This window comes from Manduca sexta, chromosome 28 (genome assembly GCF_014839805.1).
Source record: "Manduca sexta isolate Smith_Timp_Sample1 chromosome 28, JHU_Msex_v1.0, whole genome shotgun sequence".
NCBI classification, from domain to species: Eukaryota; Metazoa; Arthropoda; class Insecta; order Lepidoptera; family Sphingidae; genus Manduca; species Manduca sexta.
Window position 1 is genome coordinate 7,515,298 of NC_051142.1, and position 22,336 is coordinate 7,537,633.

The window sequence follows — 22,336 nt, forward strand, 5'->3', positions numbered from 1 at the left end:
AAACTATATAGTTATATTGCATCGTTAAAATTTAATTATATTATGCATGTAATGTGGCCCTTAATTTAACCGTTGTTTGGACATATATATACACTAGAAAAGTACCTTAACTATACATTAAACACATTATCTTAGTTCGAAATGTAATAATAAGTATTGTTAGCTATTATAATGTGGTTAATGTGGGTTGATATTCCGAATTATGAACTTTTTAATCCTAAATAACGTAAATATTTACATAAATAAGTAAGTAATTAATAGTTAGACTACCTCGGTGGCGTAGTTGTATTGCATGACCAGTACAATAGCGCTCTGAGGTCCTGGGTTCGAATCCCGGGTCGGGCAAAGTGATAGTATTTAGGTTTTTCTGCTCAGTATCAGCCCGGAGTCTGGAATTTGTGCCCGATATGGCGATAGGCTCATCCCCTATCACATCATGGGACGGAACACACTTGGCGAAAAGTGGCTGCCCTAGTTGCGCCTCTGCATACCCCTTCGGGGATAAATGCTTGATGTTATGTATGTATGTATGTATGTAATAGTTATACAATGGAACCTATATTTTTTATTTTATTTATATTTTTTTATGACATGTTATTTGTTTACCTTTAGCTAAAAGCGACTAGAATGCGTTATTGTTTGATGACTAACGCTATTAGTAGAAACCTAAAGTGGCAATTTGTGATAATGGATTAGATAATGGTGGGGCGAGCTCTTCTATCGCTAACAGTTATGATGACACGCTAACGGTTTGATCCGACGATTAATGTTTTTGAGATCATATCTTCGTGAACATATTTTTGATTCAAGTAGTATTGTGTTAGAGATTATAAATTTCTGTACGCCGTACCTCCTGTGTCATCGTCTGGTGCGCAGGCGCATACCAGTTTACAATACCAACATAAAAGAGGATAGCGACCGGCCCTCATTCAGTCAGTTGGTCTCGGAATCTGGCCACAGCGCTACGTCGTGCGTGTCGCCGCAATCTTATAATATAACAAATCACGTATAAATTATACTAAGAATACGCTTGTATTTAAAAAAATATATTTAAGTGACACATACAGCTACCTAATTTGCATTCAAAACTCACCGTGTTACTTTCGAAGAAACTTTACCTGCAGTCGCGTACGGACATCTGCCGGTAAGTTGTTAGTTTTATGTCTATATTTTTGTGGTTTTAGTATGTGAGTGCATTCAGTTATGCATTTTGTGTCCTGTAACGAAACATTTTATTAATATTTAATAAATGCGGTTTTTTCTTTTTCGTGGTTCTCTGTAATCAGATAGTGTAGTATAAACAGTGTAATACTAATTTTATATAACACTGGTTAACGCGTTATTGATTAGCTATTCAGAGTCCGTCATCGCCTGGTCGCAGATTATCACGTACGCTTTCTAATTTACTATGACGAATCTTTGCAATTGTACCGACGAGTGTACAACCATGACGATTCGTTTACTACACCTTACACATTATGAATGCTGTGCTGTTTACTTGTAATTAATTAAGATACATCCTAAAACTAGTTCTATTATTTTAATAACATTACTAACGAGTTATGGTTGGGTCCTGAGACAAATTAAAAAGAAACAAGATTGTGTATATATACGCTGTAGATTAAAACATTTTATGTTATAGAAAACATCACGCTAAGTTGAACTCTAACTATGAACTATATAGAGTTTAACTTATTGAGTATGCATGCTTACAAACAACAGTCTATTCCATAATTGTACATGAAGCAAGCATGTCTCTTTTCATTATTTCTTATATTGGAGTTTTTACTACATAAACATTTTTCACAATATGACAATGGACCACATAAAATTAGAAATTGTGCTACAAAAAAATACAACGTTAAAGTTTGCGTATTATTTTACAATGTATGTAATAAATTTTATTTTTACTGGTGTTATCCTACTCGGTATTGTAATTTTAAATTAAGTATATAACAACATACGATTTTGTTAAATTTAAAATTCACATGACTGGCTAAATATGCATCGTAATTAATGTTTTCCTAATAAAGCTTATTTTTATTTCAAAATGAATACACAGTGTATAAGTTAATTTTCGTAAAATTACACTAGTAATTTTTCACTTGTGCTTTACAATTGGGATCGGAAGGAGGAAGCCTATTTATTAGGTATGCATGTATATCTGAAAAAACAAATCCTGTTTTAGTATAGATTGGACGCTGATAAACTGTATATAGGGTGGGATAATCACTCAAACAATTTTCTTTTCAGTTTAAACGAAATTACAATGCTAAAACACAAAATAAGAGGCTATGCAGATGGCGTATTTAAAATGCGCTGATGACGCGCGTTTTAGTTGCGTTTTAATTCGCCAGTTCGCTTTAAAAACGTCAAGTGCATAGATTAGGATATGTGTAAAATAATAGAAACGCATCACGTTAAGGATATATTTTTAAATTTTATTACGGTACTTGACACTAGCTAAGTATATTTTTTTAAATATTTGGAGTACCTTATATGCATTGTGGTTTCTATGCTGTTTTTTGTAACTTGAAAATAAACTATGAGTAGGGTTAAGATGTGGGGTTTAAACCGAGAAAGGTCTTTATCGCCAGCAGAGTCGTGAAGAACACCTAGTATAAAAAAAAGAAAAAAATACGTTAAAAAAACTATTGCACGCCAACACGTGGTAATAGTAATTAATTATTGCAGCACAACTGTGCTTAGCCTTCGGGAAATTCACATAGTAAGAAACTACAAATAGGACCTATACAATATAAATCACAGGGCTCAGACAGCAGCTTATCGCATATAATGTTTTATTATTTTTCTGAGAATTAGTAAAAATATACAAACAAATAGAATTTCAATAGAACTTCTCAACGTTTCTGAAACAAGAGCTGTTCATAAAACTTATCAACTTACATTAGAAGTGAACAAAGTGGAAATTAATAATTGAAATAATACTATCTTATTTCTCCCTTTGACCATTAAAGCTGCAAAGTTTTCGAAACGTCACGTCGGGACAAAAATATAATATAAAAAACCGCGATAAAATCCGTCAAATAGTTTTATTACATTATCTAACATTCGCACAACCATAAGAAATCATTTGGAATTAATAGTTTCAGTTATTTTGCTTTTGTTTGAATAATATAAACATTTTTGCTTTACAAAGGTAGTTTCGAAGGTTTTGTGTTCAATAATAATAATCATACTATAACCGTGGGCCCATAATCTGATATAAGTGTAATTGTACACTTATATCAGATTATGGGCCCACGGTTATAGTATGGTTATTATTGATATACCCAGTTTAATTTTTAGTTCATATTAATAAAACTTAACTATCACGATAGTAAGAGATTTGAAAGCTGTATAGATTGCAAATATCTTTTTATACAACGAAATAATCGCCTTAACATACTTAACTGTTCCACCTTGTATAGAAAATTGCATTTCGTCCATAATAAATATGTGTTTGTACTGGTCGTTGAAGAGTAAATTATAATTTAGCGAGACAAGTCATTGTTATTCTTTAAACGTGTTGCTTCACGGTAAGTTATTATGCAAACGTTATGTGCAAGCGTTATGTCCGAAATGTGTGACCCAAATGATTCAGAAAACTCTACTTAGCCTTGAATTCAAAAGTAGCATTTAGTTGTCGGTAATGTAATACGTAATATGTTTAAAATTATTTTACAGTTATTTTTAGAGTACAATAGAGTACAATAAATATAAATTTTGCGTGCGAAACCGTTAATACAATTAGCATTTTGTCATCACGGGCATATGTAACTCCTCGGGGAGTTGGCATCCGGTCGAGTAAGTTGTGAATTGCATCGATTAAATATAACTGGACATTGAGTTTTATTTTTTATATTCATGGCGGGACTGGGACTTAAACCCCAGCACCGTTTCTTTGTTGTGGATGTGCAGGTAGTATCGAAAATGCAGACTGCTGTGTTTTATTGCTTAGATTATAATTGTGGTTGCTGGATAATTCTAGAAGATCAGAATTTGATAATTCTTTAATTAAACGACTAAATAGTGCAAGAGCCAGATATGTGGAAGAATAGATAGCAATCACTGCCCGTTCTAAATATATATGTATGTGCAATCTTCTGTATCCTTAAGAAACCCGCACACACGGTTTCTTATGCCCTTCAAAACGGAACACGAGACAAGCTGTGACCCTAAAAATACTGGCAATATTTTGTATCAATATAATCATAATTCTTGACCTACATATTATCTAAAGATACCTAACGAATATATCTTTATTAGGTAAAATGAAAACATGGTAATCTATGCATATGGTTATGAAACAGTGAGTCATTTTCGTAAAGTCAAACCAAACATCCTTGGCTCTTCGGATCCGGATACGCTATACATAAAAGACAACCGTGTTATTGACGCCGTACACTCCATCTGTTGTGTAATAAATGTGTCGAGAATGACGACGCGAAGAACTTTTCGCCGCACGGCGCATGGCTCGACCTGAGTACTAGGGAAATACGTGCATTATGCTTATTGTAAGCGAGCGGCTCACAACGACCGCGGGATTCCCTGTGACGCGGGCTGCGTGTCTGTATAAATATCAACAATGATATGATCGGAAGCTGCGGTTTCAAACAAGTATGTATACGGTTCCAGCATTGAATGCGTATACGTTATTTTTCCATTATATTATTATCCCGGATTGATAACGTTTAAATTTTATTCCAATAGTTAGATTCACGGAACTTTGATAGAGTTTACAGTGGCTTTGATAGGACATTTAATTTCATTTTCTGATTTGTGATATTAACATTTCGAAATGGTGAATCATTAATTAATTCTTTGAATGCATAAGTACGAGATAATTAAAAAAAAAACGATCTCTCATTAGTAGAAGGGGTTCCTGTTTTAGGGTAGTATATAATATATGCTTAGGTATATTGTTAACCGTTTTAATTTTTGTCTGAATAGACTAATTAAACAAAGGAATCAATAACTACAAAAAATAGAATAAATACATGCTCATTGTTTTTGATACACAAATAGACTCGGCCGCTGAATAATTATACCGCATTTTGCATTACTGCGTTGTCGATTTGTTAGAAATTATTATATATTGTGCTTTGATCTATTGCACATTTGTTTATTTTCGTCTAAGGGAAATCAAAATATTTTCAATTCAATTCAATCAAAGACCTTATTTCTAGCTTACTATTTACTATTAGTTCCTCGGCTTTAACGCATATAACAAAAGAAAAACCATAGGTTAACCTACTATGTTATAATATAACAATTAACATATTTCTTGCAACACTGACGGATTTCGTGTTTGGAAAATTACATCTCAATCATATTAATCTATTGAAGTAGATATCTACTTATAGTTTTTATTCAAATTAGTCTCGTAACTTCTTTTCAAGCATTTTTCCACAACATTTCGTCACATTGCTGAACGCGTTTTGTCGCGTGATTCATTAAATTGTTTTTCCACGGGGTTTCCTGTTCTCAGTAGGTTCGCAATCCACAATGAAAATGTTGAAATGTGATGTCCACAGTTTCTTTATTTATCTACAACAGTATATGATGTAATTATGGAACATAAGTATATAAGTAGTATAATATAAGTGCAGTATATTAATGTAATAAAAAACCTATTTTTTACTTAATGGTATAGCTTAAAATAAGTGCTTTGACCATAATGTAGATCGTAGATCTTATGCCGATTGTAACATTACTTTCTCCAAATAACTAGTAAGGTGCATAACCAAAATTGTTACTATGCAATATACACGATGGAAACAATATAGAATATTTTTACTTTTTTTGCGGTTATAAAGGCCCGCATCACTGTAAAATGCCGCTACAGTATGAGTAAATCAGGGTTAAAGTGCCTACATATTGTGTACAATGCTGGTTCCCATGTGGGTACTGCTGTGTTATTTTTACCTCATAAGTAGGTAAAGTGTTTTAAAGAAAGTTGCAATCGTTTGGATTTTCCCATACTTTCAAGCATAATGTAGTATGGACTTACTGCGCATTGCATTATACCAAGTACAAAAATCACAAGGACCAATTTTTATGTGCTAAGTGGGGCTGACGGAATACAATTAGATAAGACAAGTGTGTCTAGTCAGATCAAATGAATGATTACCTACTCGAGCTATAAGTTAATGGCCTCTCTCCGTGGATGGCAGTGTGTCAATTTAATGGGTGTAGAAAACTGATCAATTAGCGTAGAGTAACCGAGTTAAATCAGATATCATGCTTAATAGATGTTGTGTAAAGATTGAGCATGACAGTTTGTGCCGTCGGTGATGCTGACGTGACGGCGGCGGTCAGCGCCGGCACGAGATCAGCACAACACGGTCACTGCCCCCACACTGGAGAAAGCGGTGAAATGTTCGCAATGACGAATGACGAATTCTGTCTGAATTACTATTAAGCAATTCAAAAGAATATATATCTCTTAATATTTTTTTATTTCACTATTTTCATGTTCAAGTTCATTTTCCGAATAAGCCTATGTTGGGTATACATTATAGAGTGATTACGAAAAAAGTGCATTTATTTATTTATTTAAGGACCTCCAACAAAGGATACATGGCATATAATAAATATAATGTCGTAATATTGGTATAATTAACAATGTGACGTGCCTCTTCAATTATAGGAGACCACAGCATGCAAATTTATATATTAGTACAGCGGCAAAAATAATAATATTTATTACTAATATTATTTAGGTATATAAGTAGAAACTTAAAGCAGACAAAAGGGATAAAACATAATAAGAAGTGACAAACATAACAACATCTTATGTTATAACATTATTAAATCTTGAATTGCGTCAAATATCTAAAATGTTTTCCTAGATCTCCTGAATCTTCGATTGATAAATGTCTCCACATATATGACGTTTATTAATATACGTTATACACGTGAAACTTTAAACACCGTTGTGTTATTTCAGATGCAATATGTTGAAGTCAGTGGCTCTGGTACTTTTAGTAGCGACGTGTGTAAGCAGTCAATGTTTCTCCAAAGATGATTCATCTAAGAAGTTGGATCCGGGGGCGAGGACATCCTTGTATTCAGGACAATTGGCGTTCACACTGAACCTGTTTCAGACAATTAATAGCGCGGTTCCCGACGATAATATATTCTTCTCACCCTTTTCTGTATATCAATCCTTATTACTCGCCTACTTTTCTACCGGTGGCCGAACTGAAGAATCTCTAAAGAAATCGTTGGAAATTGAAGATAACATGGTACGTAATACGTATGTTATTTATTATAATAACATATTATACTTGCTCATTTCACCTGTTGGCTTACAAAGTCAACAAATTAATATTTCCTTAAATCTTAATATTCTTTTCCCTTTTGACTCTAACGACTATTCAAATGAGTTTTCACGTTTACAGTAAAATGACACCGACGCAAACTTTCTCGTTAAATCAAGCATGTAATTTTTATGCTAAAATAATATAAATGATCAATCATTATTATTGATGAATTGTTTGTGATGAAATTGTCATCCAAATATTTCTAGCAGGTTGTTTATTCATACATATGCATATGTACTCAATCTTATGAGTAAATCATTATGTCTTGAATTCAAACCTAGTTAATTAAATACCATATATACATAAATTGATATATCCTTAGGTAATTGCTAATTTGATAACTCATTGTAAAACAAATTATTTCAGGACAAGATGAACTTGATGACCGCGTACAAGGTAGACAAGAGGTCTCGCATGACGAACAACAACAGCGATAGCTATGAGTTCACCACCGCCAACAAATTGTTCGTCGCAAACGAGCTGCAAGTGCGCCAGTGCATGTTTGACCTCTTCGGAGAAGAAATTGAAGCGTTGGTATGTACATCCATGCATTAGGTATATATATATATATATATATAGTCATGCATTTATGTGAGTATGACACTTGTATAATTAATATATTGAAAGAAACTAACGATTTAGTAGTAAGGTCAAAAATAAAAGGTAAATATGGAAAAGTTATAGTCAAATAAAATACAAAACTTGAATCTAAATTTTAGAAATAGGTTTTGTTTAATAATTTTCGTAGGCAAGTAGCTAATAACTATATACCTTTGGCATAAATATAAGACATGTTCATTGTTACGCCGTCTAATTGCAATCAGTTGGTGAAACCAAGGATGTTGCACAAGAATTACCCAATAGTCGACGTAACATTATAAATTACTGGATCGTCCATTGTTGGGAAAAACAGTCAAAGAATGTTTTTCCAAACATAAAAATTATGATATTATTTACTTAACTGATCCATGAACATTAAGATTATCCTAGATTATGCTACAACTGGTAAACACGATATTTATTAATTTTGATGTGCGTAATATACTAATGGATTCTTTTATCGATTTTTAGAACTTCCGAGAAAACCCCGAGGTCAGTCGTGAATATATCAACAATTGGGTTGAACGAATTACTAAAAACCACATCAAGAAGTTGTTGCCCGCTGACGGAGTGAGCGAATTCACGAAATTGGTGCTTGCGAATGCCGCTTACTTCAAAGGAGTATGGGCATCGAAGTTTTCCCCTGAAAGAACCAAAAAGGAACCTTTCTTTGTTTCTGAAACCCGACAGACGCTTGTGCCTTTCATGAAGCAGAAGGGAACTTTCCACTACGGTAATTTGTGTTTGCTAAGATGAAAATTCTTTCAGATTTATTTTCTTCCTATACAGTTTTTTTTATCGTAATCTAGATTGATAACAATATCGAAACTCCACAATTTATCATCTGTTTTTGATGAAATGGTTGCAACGATTTAAAATTTTGTGATAACTCTTACTTCAGCATTAACTATAATAAATGAAGTTGTATTAGTGTCTATAAATATAGATATAACGTAGTGTGACAAAAGAAAACCCGGTTCCTGTCAAGGCCCGCCAGCAATGATGGTATTTTTTGGTATTGTTAATATTTTTTTACAATTAAGTAGTTTTTCTTTATATTTTTTTATGAAACGATTTTATGAGTATTTTAGAATTAGGTGTGCCTTCAAGTGTTCCCTTACCTTACTTATACTTAATCACTTATTACCACATTCATTATCCAAATTATAATTGCAATGAAAGTAATTAATTTTTGTCTAATATTTTTGCAGGTGTAAGCGAAGAGCTGGGCGCCCAAGTCCTGGAACTGCCTTATAAGGGTAACGACATTAGCATGTTCATCCTCCTGCCACCGTACTCCATGAAAGAAGGTGAGTTCATTGAATTAAATTAATATCTCGGTACTTGTTTCCGGCAATTCAACCGGATGATTGCTTCAACATACATTGTCACATAATTAATTCCACATTGTAAAAGATAATAAAACATGGTAGTAGATTACATAAAACTGTAAGTTGAAAATACAAATAAATACAGAAATTATGAAAATTATGTCACAAATGATAAATGAAATCTACTGATACCTAAGCTAGAGAACCTGTGTTATAGTTATCAGCGAATCCACCAATAAGACACCTGTATTTATAAATTGACATCATTTGTTTCTTATAAATATCTTTATAAGAATATAAAGTAATATAAATCTTAAATTTGTACTTAATCTATACTATTATGTTAAGCTGAAGGGTTTGTTTGTTTGAACGCGCGTATCTCAGGAACTACTGGTTCGAATTGAAAAAAAAATTTGTGTTGAAAATAATTAATAAGCATTACAGATTATAACACAACACAATTTTAAACCCGAAGAAAGATTTAGTACGGTCAAATACATACAATATAAAAACATAAATATCATATGTGTGTATTAGAAGTCATCAATCATTAAAAGTATTATATAATATTAAAAAAATAATTATTACTCCCATACATTTAGTGTGGGCGACTCAAGAAATGTTAGTTTTGTTTGATTTCGTGTTAAAAAGTGTATAATTAAAATACAAACCTACAATATTTATTCTTCAGGTGTTACCAACATCATCGCCAACTTGAATACTGAACGCCTCGCTGCAGTTATGGAAGAGAGCTACATGAGTCGAGAAGTTATTGTCGAAATCCCCAAATTCACCATTGAAAGAACTCTATCACTTAGACCTGTAAGTTGTGCGGTTTTAACTTATTTGCATAGTAGAAAGTCCGTAGGAAAATTTGACCTTTAATCTTTTGATGATTAGCAATTACTATCACTACCGGAAAATAACAATTTAGGTAAAGCCCAGAAAACCGTGGGCGGTCATATCACGTGCCTTGACTTTCAGTGAGATAGCCGTATCATTCAGGAGCCTTATTCTCTAAGCCTCTCGTTATTTTGACAGCGGCTATCAAGCACGTAACGCATCACGTCGTGATTAAGACAATAGAAATTGGCAAACAGAATACTAATCCACGCTGATTTCACGTAGATAATGTAACGCGGCCGTGTTTCGCGTTTACATTGTTATAGAGAATAAGGCGGCTGGTTTGTTTAGCTAATTAATATATTTTTCGATTAGAGCCATTATTAATTTGTTCTATGTGAGTTTAAGATCATAATAATATGAACATAGACCATAGCTCTATATTAGTACAGCGTAAGGAAAATATGATTAGTTTAATGACGATTTACATACATTCGCCGCAAAATGCGTAAGCTCTTGAGTTCGAAGTGGGCAAGCAGTTCCCATTATGACGTAAGATTATAGTTTTGTTGTATTAACACTACATTTATTGCAATCTGTAGTTCATAACAATGGTGTCGAGTTTCATGATGTCTTTACGATTTATGACGCACATTAATTGATTTCTTGCCGTGATAATACAATATCAAGCCTATGTTTATATTTATCTTCCTTCAGATTCTGGATAGACTTGGTGTCGGCGATCTCTTCAACGTTAGTGCAGATTTCAGCACTCTTACAGAGGACTCCGGCATTCGATTCGACGACGCCGTGCACAAAGCGAAAATACAAATTGACGAAGAAGGTACAATATTATTACACAATATTTTTAACAAGTCACGTTTAGCATTTTACTAGGATTTTTCAAACATTTTGTAAAGGTTTGTAGTTTGAGTACAAATTACTTGAAGATATTTTATTTTTTTCCCCGACACAGAAATCTTAACGACCTGTATATCAGTGTGTAATGATGTTCCTTTGTATATACAAAAGTTGAACTTCGTTGGAGATAAATATTTATCATTTACTTATTTTTTTTTATTTTAAATATTATACTTACATTTTATTTTAAATATTATATATACATTTTATTTTAAATATTATTAAAAATCTTGGTTTTAGTTTTCTTGGTTTTAGATTTTTTGATCATTTTGTAGTTTAATGCGATTGTGGCGTTTGCATGAGTGTATTTATGACCGAAAGTATGATGTTGCCGCTGCGACGAATTTTCTTCGCGGAGTAGTAGTAGCATTACGGCGCGTAGAATGAAAAGTACTTTTTATTAATATTTATTTTGATCGAAACTTTTTTATTTTACATCTACGGCTCAAGTAACTTATTGTAAAGTGTTATTAATTCCAAGTAGATAAGTTTGTGGCTTTATTTAATAACGCAATGTCAAAATAACCCTGTATGTGTAGGTACCTGTTTGTAACAAGGTTTATAATTAGTTTTTTTTTTGTGTTGGAATGTTATTAGTAGATAATTAAGAGTAAGCTACCATGCGCATATTAGTACATCACATTGCAATATGAATATTTTGTGTTTTAAATCCGTATACTTAGATTAATTTGAAAACCATTAATCTTTTTCTTTTTATTGATTATCAGGCGAACGGCAAGCTCGTCTCGTCATTCAAGTAATAAAAAAAAATAAGAATATGAATAATAAATAGTAAAGTTAGTGTCACAAACAAGGTGTTTTTATGTGCAGGTACTGTAGCGGCTGCGGCCACAGCTCTGTTCGGGTTCAGGTCGTCGAGGCCGGCAGAGCCCACTCGCTTCATCGCCAACTTCCCGTTCGTCTATCTTATTTACGAACGTCCCACCAATTCTATTCTTTTCTTTGGAGTCTACAGGGACCCTAAGAAATAAATACTTATACATAAATTATTATGATTTACCTAACAGAAACTCCTACTCGTTTTCAATATGACAACACTCTCTGTGATGCTTACGCAATATCTTTACACATTGTGATAAGTGATCTTTTAATATTCGATTGTAATTTTGTTGCGTGTATATTTAAGTGCTGAAACTATTTAACCAACTTCGTTGTACGTTAATTCTAGCACCTTTTTTCTGAGGTATTTATTTATAATATACTGTCAAATAATAAAAATAGTAGGTCCAATTCAAAATAACTTTTGCTAATAGAGTTGAGAATTAATATATTAGTACAGTATAATCCGTTTATTATGACTCTGCCTATATTGACCAACCTCTTATTATGACGTAATTACACTACGAAGTTTGGTTTTCATATAAGATTCTTTATAAAAAAGTCGGATATAATGACTTCCCTTACAGTGACATGTCGCTTATTGTGACCCCTTTTAATAAATTATGTCCGGTTATAATGACCGACATGATTCTTTACGCCTTCGGTAATGTTCGTTGATGCCCGACGACGTTCGGCACGTGGCTCGTTTTTATTTTGAATCTCAGTGATGGGGAAGAAGAAGTCGAGGAAGAACCATTACCTACCGCAGAAGAGGCATTAAAAGCTGCACAATTATTATCCTGATTTGTTCATAGCAATATTGAAAACGATAATTTGACCATAGCGATGTCTTCTATACATAATAGTATTAGAGACTGTTTTACAATAAAATAAAAAAACAAAAGCAGACAAAAATTACAGATTACTTACATTAAAAAAATACAACTTTTATGTACATACATACATACATACATTTTATAAGTTACTATGTTTCTCTATTAAAGTACTTAAATACATGCATACCATTTACATAAAAATGTTTTTTTTTCACAAAACGCTTTGTATGACGTCCGCTTATTATGACGTGTTTGTCAATTCCTTTCGATGTCATTATAAACGGATTCGACTGTATCTAATATAAGCTGGGAGGTCTTTCGTATGCCAAAGTCCGTAGATACATGTGGGTATCACTGCTTTGTCGATTACTGCGGCGAAGCAACAGTGTGCGGAAGCGGTGCCGTGCAGTATTTTAGCGTGGGTGTGATACTGTGCGACCAGTTCCTGTGTCTCAACATGAAGTTGTATAAAGATATTTGTTTATTTATTTTTAATGATAACTGAAGTACTTCGTATCGTTTTGTGTCATCAGCTATATTTATGTTTATCACCTTGTGTTAGTATTGTTTCGTAGGACTAAATACCACATATATTTCATTTAAATCTATTATAATTAGGTAAGTAACATTAAGTAATTTGTAAAATTATTTTACTGAAATAAGTTTAATCAATAAACCTATTAATACTGTAATATCCGTTTTTTAATAATACAACCGTCTGTTCAAGTAAGGAATAAAAAGTGGAAAAGGATTTTAATACTATTATAAATTTAGTAACTGTAGGTGAAAAGAAAAGAATCCTAAAAAAGTTATAACCTAGTCATTAAACCGCATTAAATCTGATTTTAAGTATGTTTGTTGTAAAGTTATTACGATATTTACTGTCATCACCACATTGTGACTGGTTTTAGGACTTAAAGACGAGTTATGAAGAGCAGGGAATAAACGATTAAAAATTTTCCGCTAGTATAAACGCATATGGAAGTTCATGCATACTTGCTTGATAGTCTTAATTTATCATTAGAAGGTGATTTCATTTGAACAAACCATGATACTGAAATTAGGTACCACTAAAATCAGATTTATATCTCATTTTTATTTTCGGTTGGTGGGTCTAATTCGGTCGAGTCGGCATATTCTTGCCGTTGACAATATAATGTAAATAAAATAAAATAAAAAAATTAAATGCTTTATTCATCACGTAGGCGAACATATTTGCACTTATGATAATGGCCAATGGGCATGCATAGTTTTGTTCCAGTTTGCAGGACATTGAAACGTAATTGCTGGACATTATAAGGCTTAAAATCTTATGTCACAAGGTGACGAGCGCAGTGGACTACCGCGTATTATGGCATGAGAATATTTAATTATTACGTAATTAAATTAGCTTATATAAACAAAGACAATTTATATTGAAAATAAAATTAATGAAAAATATAGTAAACAAAGAAGCCAGCTCGGGCTGGCAGGAAAGCAGAAATAAAATGATGTATATATGTAATTTTAAATAAACAATAAGGGAGAAACGCGTCGCGATCTTCACCGGTGAGGAAAATAAAAGCCCTAACCTAGCTAACCTACCAGCCTTTTACTAACTACCTAAGCGATGACTACCCGAAGAAGAAAGGCAGAAAAAACTCCGGGCTTTATTTTTTGTCATCAATTGTCCATTGAATCTTTTATAATATTTTTTTTTTTTTTTAATAAGTCTTTTGTATACAAGGTCTGATTAATTATATAAGCTAATACACGCACATCACTGTAAAAATGCGGAGAAAATCCACATAAAAGTATTTAACAATAACTAGAAATTAACGGAAAATAAATAATAATACTTAAACATTTATCAAAACTATGAAATAGTGTACAGCGTGCATACGCCTACATTTACAAACATAATTTTGTTGTTTTACATTTCATATTTTGACATAGATCTCGGTCAATATAATTTAGATTATAAATTTAAAGGCTGGTGCAACAAAATGATCGGTCGGTCGTAAATGTAGAGCGTGGCTCTATCACATATTATTTAGAGGGATCAGGCTTTTATTCAGCATGATGGCGTCGTAATGGTCGGCAGAATTCAAATACCTTATATCAATCTAAGATTTTTTTATTACATAGATGCGTTGTCCGAGCTTCACTTAGTCAACCTCCAACCACTGTCGCGGCTAGTCGGCTCACTAACTTTTTGTATTTTTGTAAATAAAATTCCTTCCTGTGTTTTAAGACGATGTACAAATTATACTCCAACTGTGAATGAAAAAATCATTGCTTTTCATACGGTAGAAATAAGTATATACAATTTAACTTATTTTTAACTAATAAATGAATTTTATTCGACTGTCATGGCGACCAGACACCAATAAACTAGATGGCCACAGCGGTCGATGCTCGGGCCGTATCAATGTGAGCTGCTAGGGCTGTACAAATATGTGACGATAGTAAATAATGCGCTGTTTTTATGTGCAAATTTGTTAGTCTATGACGCGTCTATTTGTAAAACGTCATTGATATCAATAGTCGGGATTGTTAGGTCGGTATGACTATGCACATCCATAATCGGTGATGTCTCAGTATCTCCTATTGACCGTCTTCAGCTGAGATTCGTAACCCGTTAGTGGGTTGCCTTCAACATGGTCACTTAATTTTCAAGGGTTACTAGTACCTAAAGCGCTCACCCGAAAGTTCGGTGTGTTTGTATAAGTCGGCCTTGCCAGGCTAACAAACATAGTCAGGTTAAAAAGAAATCCTTCTATTTGGTATGAAGTAATCTCAGGTAATCCTTCTTATCTTTTTATTCACAATTAAAGCTAAGGAAAGCTAAAACAAATACTTTAAAGGATATTTATAGGCTACGATACTTTAAAGGATTCCTTTCTCTGGGATCGTACCTGAGATCTCAGTTGACATTTCCGTGGGGCTAAATTGGACGAAAAGCTAAAGTTAGATTTATATTACAAATTCTTCACAATCGTCGACCTGTCCCTTATGTAATTTTTGAGACGTACATATATATCTGACATTTAGACATTTAGAGGAAAGTATTAGGTTATAAATTTGATGAAAGGCAGACTGCGTTAATTCGTTGTTCTGGGTACATAAATATGTATATCTATACATACTTGCATAAACGGCGAGATTTAAGTATGTTTAGAATATGGTATAATACCCGTCAGAAAGATAAATAGGTGCAGGTCAAAGAAAAATTGAGCTTGTGGATTTTATAATAAAAACACAATACAAATAATCAGAAATGGAATACAAACAAATAGCATATATTTTTGATGGCTCGATGAATCAAAATTGATCGTAGATAATTGTACAAGTGCCTACATATTTGAGCATTACACACCGGGCCAGACAACAAAGTGTAACCTTGACAAAACGATGCAAAATAAACGCACTACCATTGCTAATCTAATCGTGCGGTGAATTTAAATCATGTTTTAGAACACATAGGCAGGAAAATCCCGTTTATTTTCGATAATGGCGTCAACGTTCGTCTAGTCTCTTAAAATTATTTGATATTCATACCTCTACAGTTTGCATCTCAATTGATCAAGAATATTTCCGAAGTTCTATAAAGCATGACTCACTCTGCTCGCAAGAACATTCGCTTTGAAGGACAATTTTTATATTACATGGCATTTTGAGTTATATAATGAAACTTATGCCATAATTTAGTTTTTGTAAATGTTTATTCTGGGTTTTCCAATGGTTCCTTCTGAATGTTAAATGAATTCAAGACTGTAGAGATTATAATATTTTGGTAGTCAATAATTAAATAATATTTTTAATAAAACGGATATTAGGTAGATACTTACAATAAATTAGTATTGAATAAATGTTCGTAACTTTGTAAAAGCATTATATCTATATTTTTTTTTTCGCAGACAATGGGTTGATTACGACATGGACTTTATTGACGCGTTTGCACCTGTCAAAGTTTTTTGTTTGAAGAATGTTGGGTAAAATATCCTATATAATAATAATGGGAATTATGATACGTCGTGCTACTTTCTCGTCACGTTCTACCTAGTTTATTATAATGAATTTAAATTATCTATGTGTACGATATTGCGCCGTTTTTGAAAGCCGAGTGCCGCATATATTGTAGGTGCCATATCTACACCTCTTTACTAAAATAACATAGTGATTACATCTATAAAATCTTTAGATTATATTAGTTTGTCCAAATTTCATCTACGATAAAAAATGTGAGACTTTTCTCTGAATTAACACATAAATATAGTGCTTAATTTAGTTCGGAATCATTAATAATTTGCCTATTTGCTTAAAACTTTTATAACGGTTGGATAATTTATTATTTACAAGCTAGGAGAACGTCTTTAATAATACAATAAAAAAAAATGTGCAAACAAAAACTAGCAAAATTTTGTTCGAATTTAATTGTTCCAATTTTAGGACACAGATTCATAAAAAATTGTTGCTAACCCAACCCGAACCTGGTAAGAAAAGAAATTGAATAGAGTGCGTTCGGCTAATTTCGGACGGTATTTCGGTGTGTTGCGAGGAGTCTCGAAAATATTTTTTTCTCATAAAATATTTAAGCGATACCAACATTTTATATATGAAACTGATTATTTTTAATGCTACTTTATGTGATAATTTAATCGTCTTCCAATTCTCTTTGTGTAAGCTTAAAAATAGATGATAATATCTGTATAGAAATTTAAAACCCTTAGAAAAGATCGGACCTTCGCGGGGTAAGTTCGGACTCCGTTCTAATGACGTTTCTAATGCTAGAATGATAAGGTCCACAAAATCAAACAGAAGTCTCAAAAATGTTTAGAAGAGCGAAATCCACCTTTTTGTTTCAATGCACATAGCGCACCCGTTCTTGGTCGTAGCATCAACTGTGGTATATAGGGTGGGGCAAAAAGAGACAGCGTAGTCGCCTACATAGCTTAAACTAAAAAATAACCATAGATTCGTGGTATTTTTTCATTAGACGATCTTACCCCGTATCCGATCTTACCCGAACGCACCTTATTGGATTTTTTTGCCGATTGGGCAGAAACAATATTGTTTTATTTAAAATATGTTATCAGATGAACTCTTTCATAAATGAACAGCGTTTTGTCTTAAAATTAAAACAAAACGCTGTTCATTTATGCGATTAGCGATTTATTGCCAAACACAACATTAAGTTTTGAGATTAGAAAAAAAGGTATATAATCTGACACGAAGAAAAAAATTATTGATCATTAAATTTTGCTCGCTCTGGTGTATACTTGTTTAGGATAAAGGTACGCCTAGAAGACGCACCAGAACGGAGTCTATCTGTGACAATTTCCTCCAAATTTATGTGATTTCACACATTCGCATAATATTATAATATTCGGTAGATATTGTAGTTACAGAGAGGATTATACTCTTTAGAGTAGGTACGTGAAAGTAGAATAGGTTTTGAAGTAAGTGATTATTTAATTTCAATTTCAAGTCCAAACATTGGGCTAATGGGTATGTGGCGGCAGGGGCGCTGCTTCTCCCCCTAAAATTAACACAAATACATACTTTTGCATTTATTTCTGTTAAATTATTGGAATTACTTACATAAAATTTTGGCTTACAGCAAATTACAATTTCTTAGTTACAACCCCCTTCCCCCGTCGTTCCTTAATTGAAAGCTAGCTACGCCCTTGTCTGGTCTGGTAGTAATAAAAACAGAATCGATTCGTGTACCGGATAAACGTGTCGGGTTATTTTCCTTGAAACTTGGCTTTTAAACTAAAATGAAACTATATTAAGACAAAGGAAAAACAAGTGACGAATTGTATTGATCAATATTTATGCATTCTACGATAATAAAATCATGACCTTATTTATTTAGTTTCAATTAACCAATCAACCAAGTCTTGTACATATTCTTGCGCGGGAGTATTAGTGATACGAATAATACTCCCGCGGCTTTTTGACCATAATAATTCTATCTGGTAATTTTAATGGATAATATATGTCATCATCGGGGTCAAATTATGTTCCCAAACAAAAATATCTTTTTTTTTATTTAAAAAATCGTACACATTTTTATTTACTGAATCTATTTTATGTCTACATTTTTGTATTATATTAATGACAAAATTCATTTAAAAATATGCCTAGTGATCGTTCAAAATATTAAACAATCGTGATCTTCATATCCTGGTAGGGTAGTTTGCAATTTCCACGCTTAGACATTTTTAGTTGATCCATAGTCGCTATGTTCAGGTTTTAAAGTAGTCTTTTTATGAATTCTTTGCACAAAAGACGGAACTGGCTCTATTTACTAATAAGGAGCCATCACTATCGTTGACTTTCATTTCTTGAAATCTGTGCATTCTGGACTCAGGGTCTACGTCCACCAGGCCTTTATTAAGATATTTTGGTTTCATAGGTAATTATTAGATAGCTGTGTTCCTCGTCAATTTGAATGACGGTTTAGGCCCTATTTCGATAATATATAGCATAGATTTGGTTCCTGATTTTTTTCCTCATAGTCGACTCATCACTAACTATACTCAGATTTAAATTTCAACTTTGAATGTCAGCGGCAATAATAAATGAGTTTCGATGAGAGGTCGCCATTCTCGGATGTAATTCTTTCGCTAAGCGCTAGTCTTAAGAACAAACTAGAATAAGATTTTACTAAATAAACATAATTTCTACCAGCAACGCGAAAAGTGACTATTCTTGCACATTTTGTTCCAGTAGGAGAATGTATGACGATACCTTGCAGTTGAAGATATCTACCGTGGCATTTTCACTTTTAATGTTTAGTTTTTCTATCACTCAAGGAAATTTGTTCGTATTATATTGTCTTCAGTTTTTGTATCGCCTCAACCATTTATTTGTTAAAGTAGTACTTAAATACTTATCCAATTCTTGTTTTTTATTTATCTATTCTAAGGACTGTACCATGAATAGTCAATTATAAGTTTTTATAACTATAAATATTATATAATGTAATATTTAGCTTTACCTGAAAATTTTCAAAATTAATCGTTGTGCGTATCGTGGTTAAGTTCTTATTTATTTTATTGCCTACTTTATATAATCGATCTATTACGCTTTATTTTTTTCATATTTAACAGAAGTCTGACTTCATTATTTAATTCTGTTTTGACCTATTATTGTCATAAATTCCGCATTTCTGCATTGTCTATCCAGTTTGTTTATTTTTATTTACAATACATACGTTTATACAGGCAGATAAATACTAATTATTAAAAAAAAGATTTAAGTGTGATAATATTTGTGGCATAATATATTTAGCTAAGTAAGAATGTATCGGAGTGATAACTGGAAAATCGTCTCTAATTTATGATGATTGACGTTCCATCACACGGAGAAAGTTGGAGTGGCTCATAATATTCACACGTCTATTTACATTACATAGGTACGTATAGTACAACCGGCCGTACCTACAGCGGGCTCAAGTTGTTTTCTTTTTAGACTAAAGTAGCGAAAACGCTATGTAATAAGCACGTAGCCCGCGCATTGGTCTCTTTTTTATCAACACTTAAATATACATATAAGCATAGACCAGTTGTAAGGGAAGGTCGGCGACTATGCTTCCGTTTTTCTGCTCGGTTTCTTGAACTCATAACTCTGAATCCGTAAACAAGTATGAATAAAGTAATGTCATTTTATGTTGTGTCATTTCCCTATTGCTTTTTGTTTCAAAATGTATAATGTATTTATCAATCATATATTGTAAACGGTATTAAACCTAAAAATAAGTAATAACTTTTGTAGATGTTCTTGGTATTATGGAAATGTGTATTTAATCTATAACAATACATGGGCTTTCGCATTCCTATCGCGTATTTATACTATGAACCTGCTTCGAATTAATTAGCAGTGAAATCTGGCATTTTCTTGTCTTGATATTAATCAATACCTACTTGTTTTCTTCTAAATTTGATTTACAGCACATACATGTAGAACATCTAATGAAGTAAGTCGACATAAAAAACCTGAACAGTAACGCATCTAATAAAAAACGTCAAACAATGAGTGGAAAGCAGGTACGTAAATCCATCGGAAGTATTTGCGGCATCGATAACATCTGGCCGTCTACAATAGAACTAATTACCAAGTACAGACCGCTGCGTGCGCCGGAACTGCGGAGAAACAATGCCCCACGGACGACCGCCGTTTGCACCTATTTATATATGCCTTTTGTTAACGTGTCTTAAATTCTTATCACGATTGTACGTACTGCAGCGCATATTCGCAATAAAATCAACCATTTTTGGAGATCGCTCTAATGTATTTTATAGTCGTGTGCAGTTTTGTAATAATTTGATGTATTACCTTGATAAGCTACATGATAAAATCAGGTATAAAATAAAGATTAACTTTTCATTTGCCTGCAGTTTTCCTCATAGAAAATATTTCTTACGTAGTATATAATGTATTTGGTATCGACGGGTTATAATAATGTTTTTTTGTGCTTATATGTTGGCTCCTTAAGAGAAATCAATGAAAAAACCATAAAGAGTTCTCTAAGGTTGTTCTTAAAAAACAAACTCTTGGACATGTGTAATGTGTAGTGTACTTTTGACCCTACGTGGAGCGTAGGTTTGGAAATTGATGAAGTGGCCATTCTAAGGGTTTGTTAACTAGCATCCAACGATCGTAGTACTGCTGACTATTAGTGCTGTTCTCTTTCTGGAACACTTTGTATATTGACTATTATGTTCTATCTACAGTACCGAAACTAAATATTTATGATATTGCATTGTTTGTGCCGTTTGTTTTTCTCGCTACATGTTTTGTACGTGTAGGGTTCATTATCTGGGCTATTGAGAAAGAAAGTAAGATCTATGAACACGAGAAAATGAAATAATTTGGTTACATTTCACCTGTCTACATAGTAAACACAGAGTCGCCTTAAGACTCCGATGTTTAAAACTACGTATTTCGGTTTATATGCGCGTGGTTTTATCGTGTTACACGCGTGCTTATGTTAATCAATATACCTTCCTTAATTAACTAAAAGACATCAAGATTTAATTATCATGTGTCTATCACTTATAGAATTATAGATGCTATGAAGTTACCAACAGTGATCAGTCTTTGATTTGCACCACTCGGCATTTCTACATATTATGTTTTAAATAAAAGAGATTGTATAATTTGTTGTAACAAAGTATATTTTTTTAAATAATTGAATGCCATCAGGAAATCCAGTGTACGATAATACGATAAACGTTTGCGGCTGATAGCTTCCGTCGTTCTGCTATTAAACGAAGCTAAAATAACTAGGGAACGTTGATCTCAATAGTGATTTTCCTCTGTCCTGCCATTTACGGAATAAGTAGGTAAGCACTTTCAGTTTATAGTATCTTATTATATCTCACGTGAAGGGCCAAGGGAACAATGAAAGCATAAATCATATTACAAAAACATTTTATTAGCAATCTAACACAGGAAAGTAAAAATATAAGAAATTTTATACAAAACTGTAAAATGTTGTAAAAAAAACTACGATAGCTACATTTTTACATTACATACACATACCTTGCGGCGTGATATCGATTCAACGTGACCAGATAATCTGAAGGCAGACAGACTCTGAGGACCCGGCCTGAGATGCTTTTGCGATATTATTACTATCATTCAC

At 32.8% G+C, this 22,336-nt stretch overlaps 1 protein-coding gene across 1 annotated transcript; it reads left to right on the forward strand.

The window, feature by feature from the left end:
• The first annotated feature begins 899 nt into the window (after positions 1–899).
• LOC119190995 (serine protease inhibitor 88Ea-like) lies at positions 900–12,369 on the forward strand. The gene is made up of 8 exons (XM_037444690.1): positions 900–1,144; positions 6,953–7,250; positions 7,695–7,862; positions 8,400–8,661; positions 9,140–9,238; positions 9,951–10,081; positions 10,820–10,946; positions 11,855–12,369. The coding sequence occupies exons 2-8, from the start codon at positions 6,960–6,962 to the stop codon at positions 12,013–12,015; spliced, it is 1,239 nt and encodes a 412-aa protein (XP_037300587.1). The 5' UTR covers positions 900–1,144; positions 6,953–6,959; the 3' UTR covers positions 12,016–12,369.
• The last annotated feature ends 9,967 nt before the right edge of the window (positions 12,370–22,336 follow it).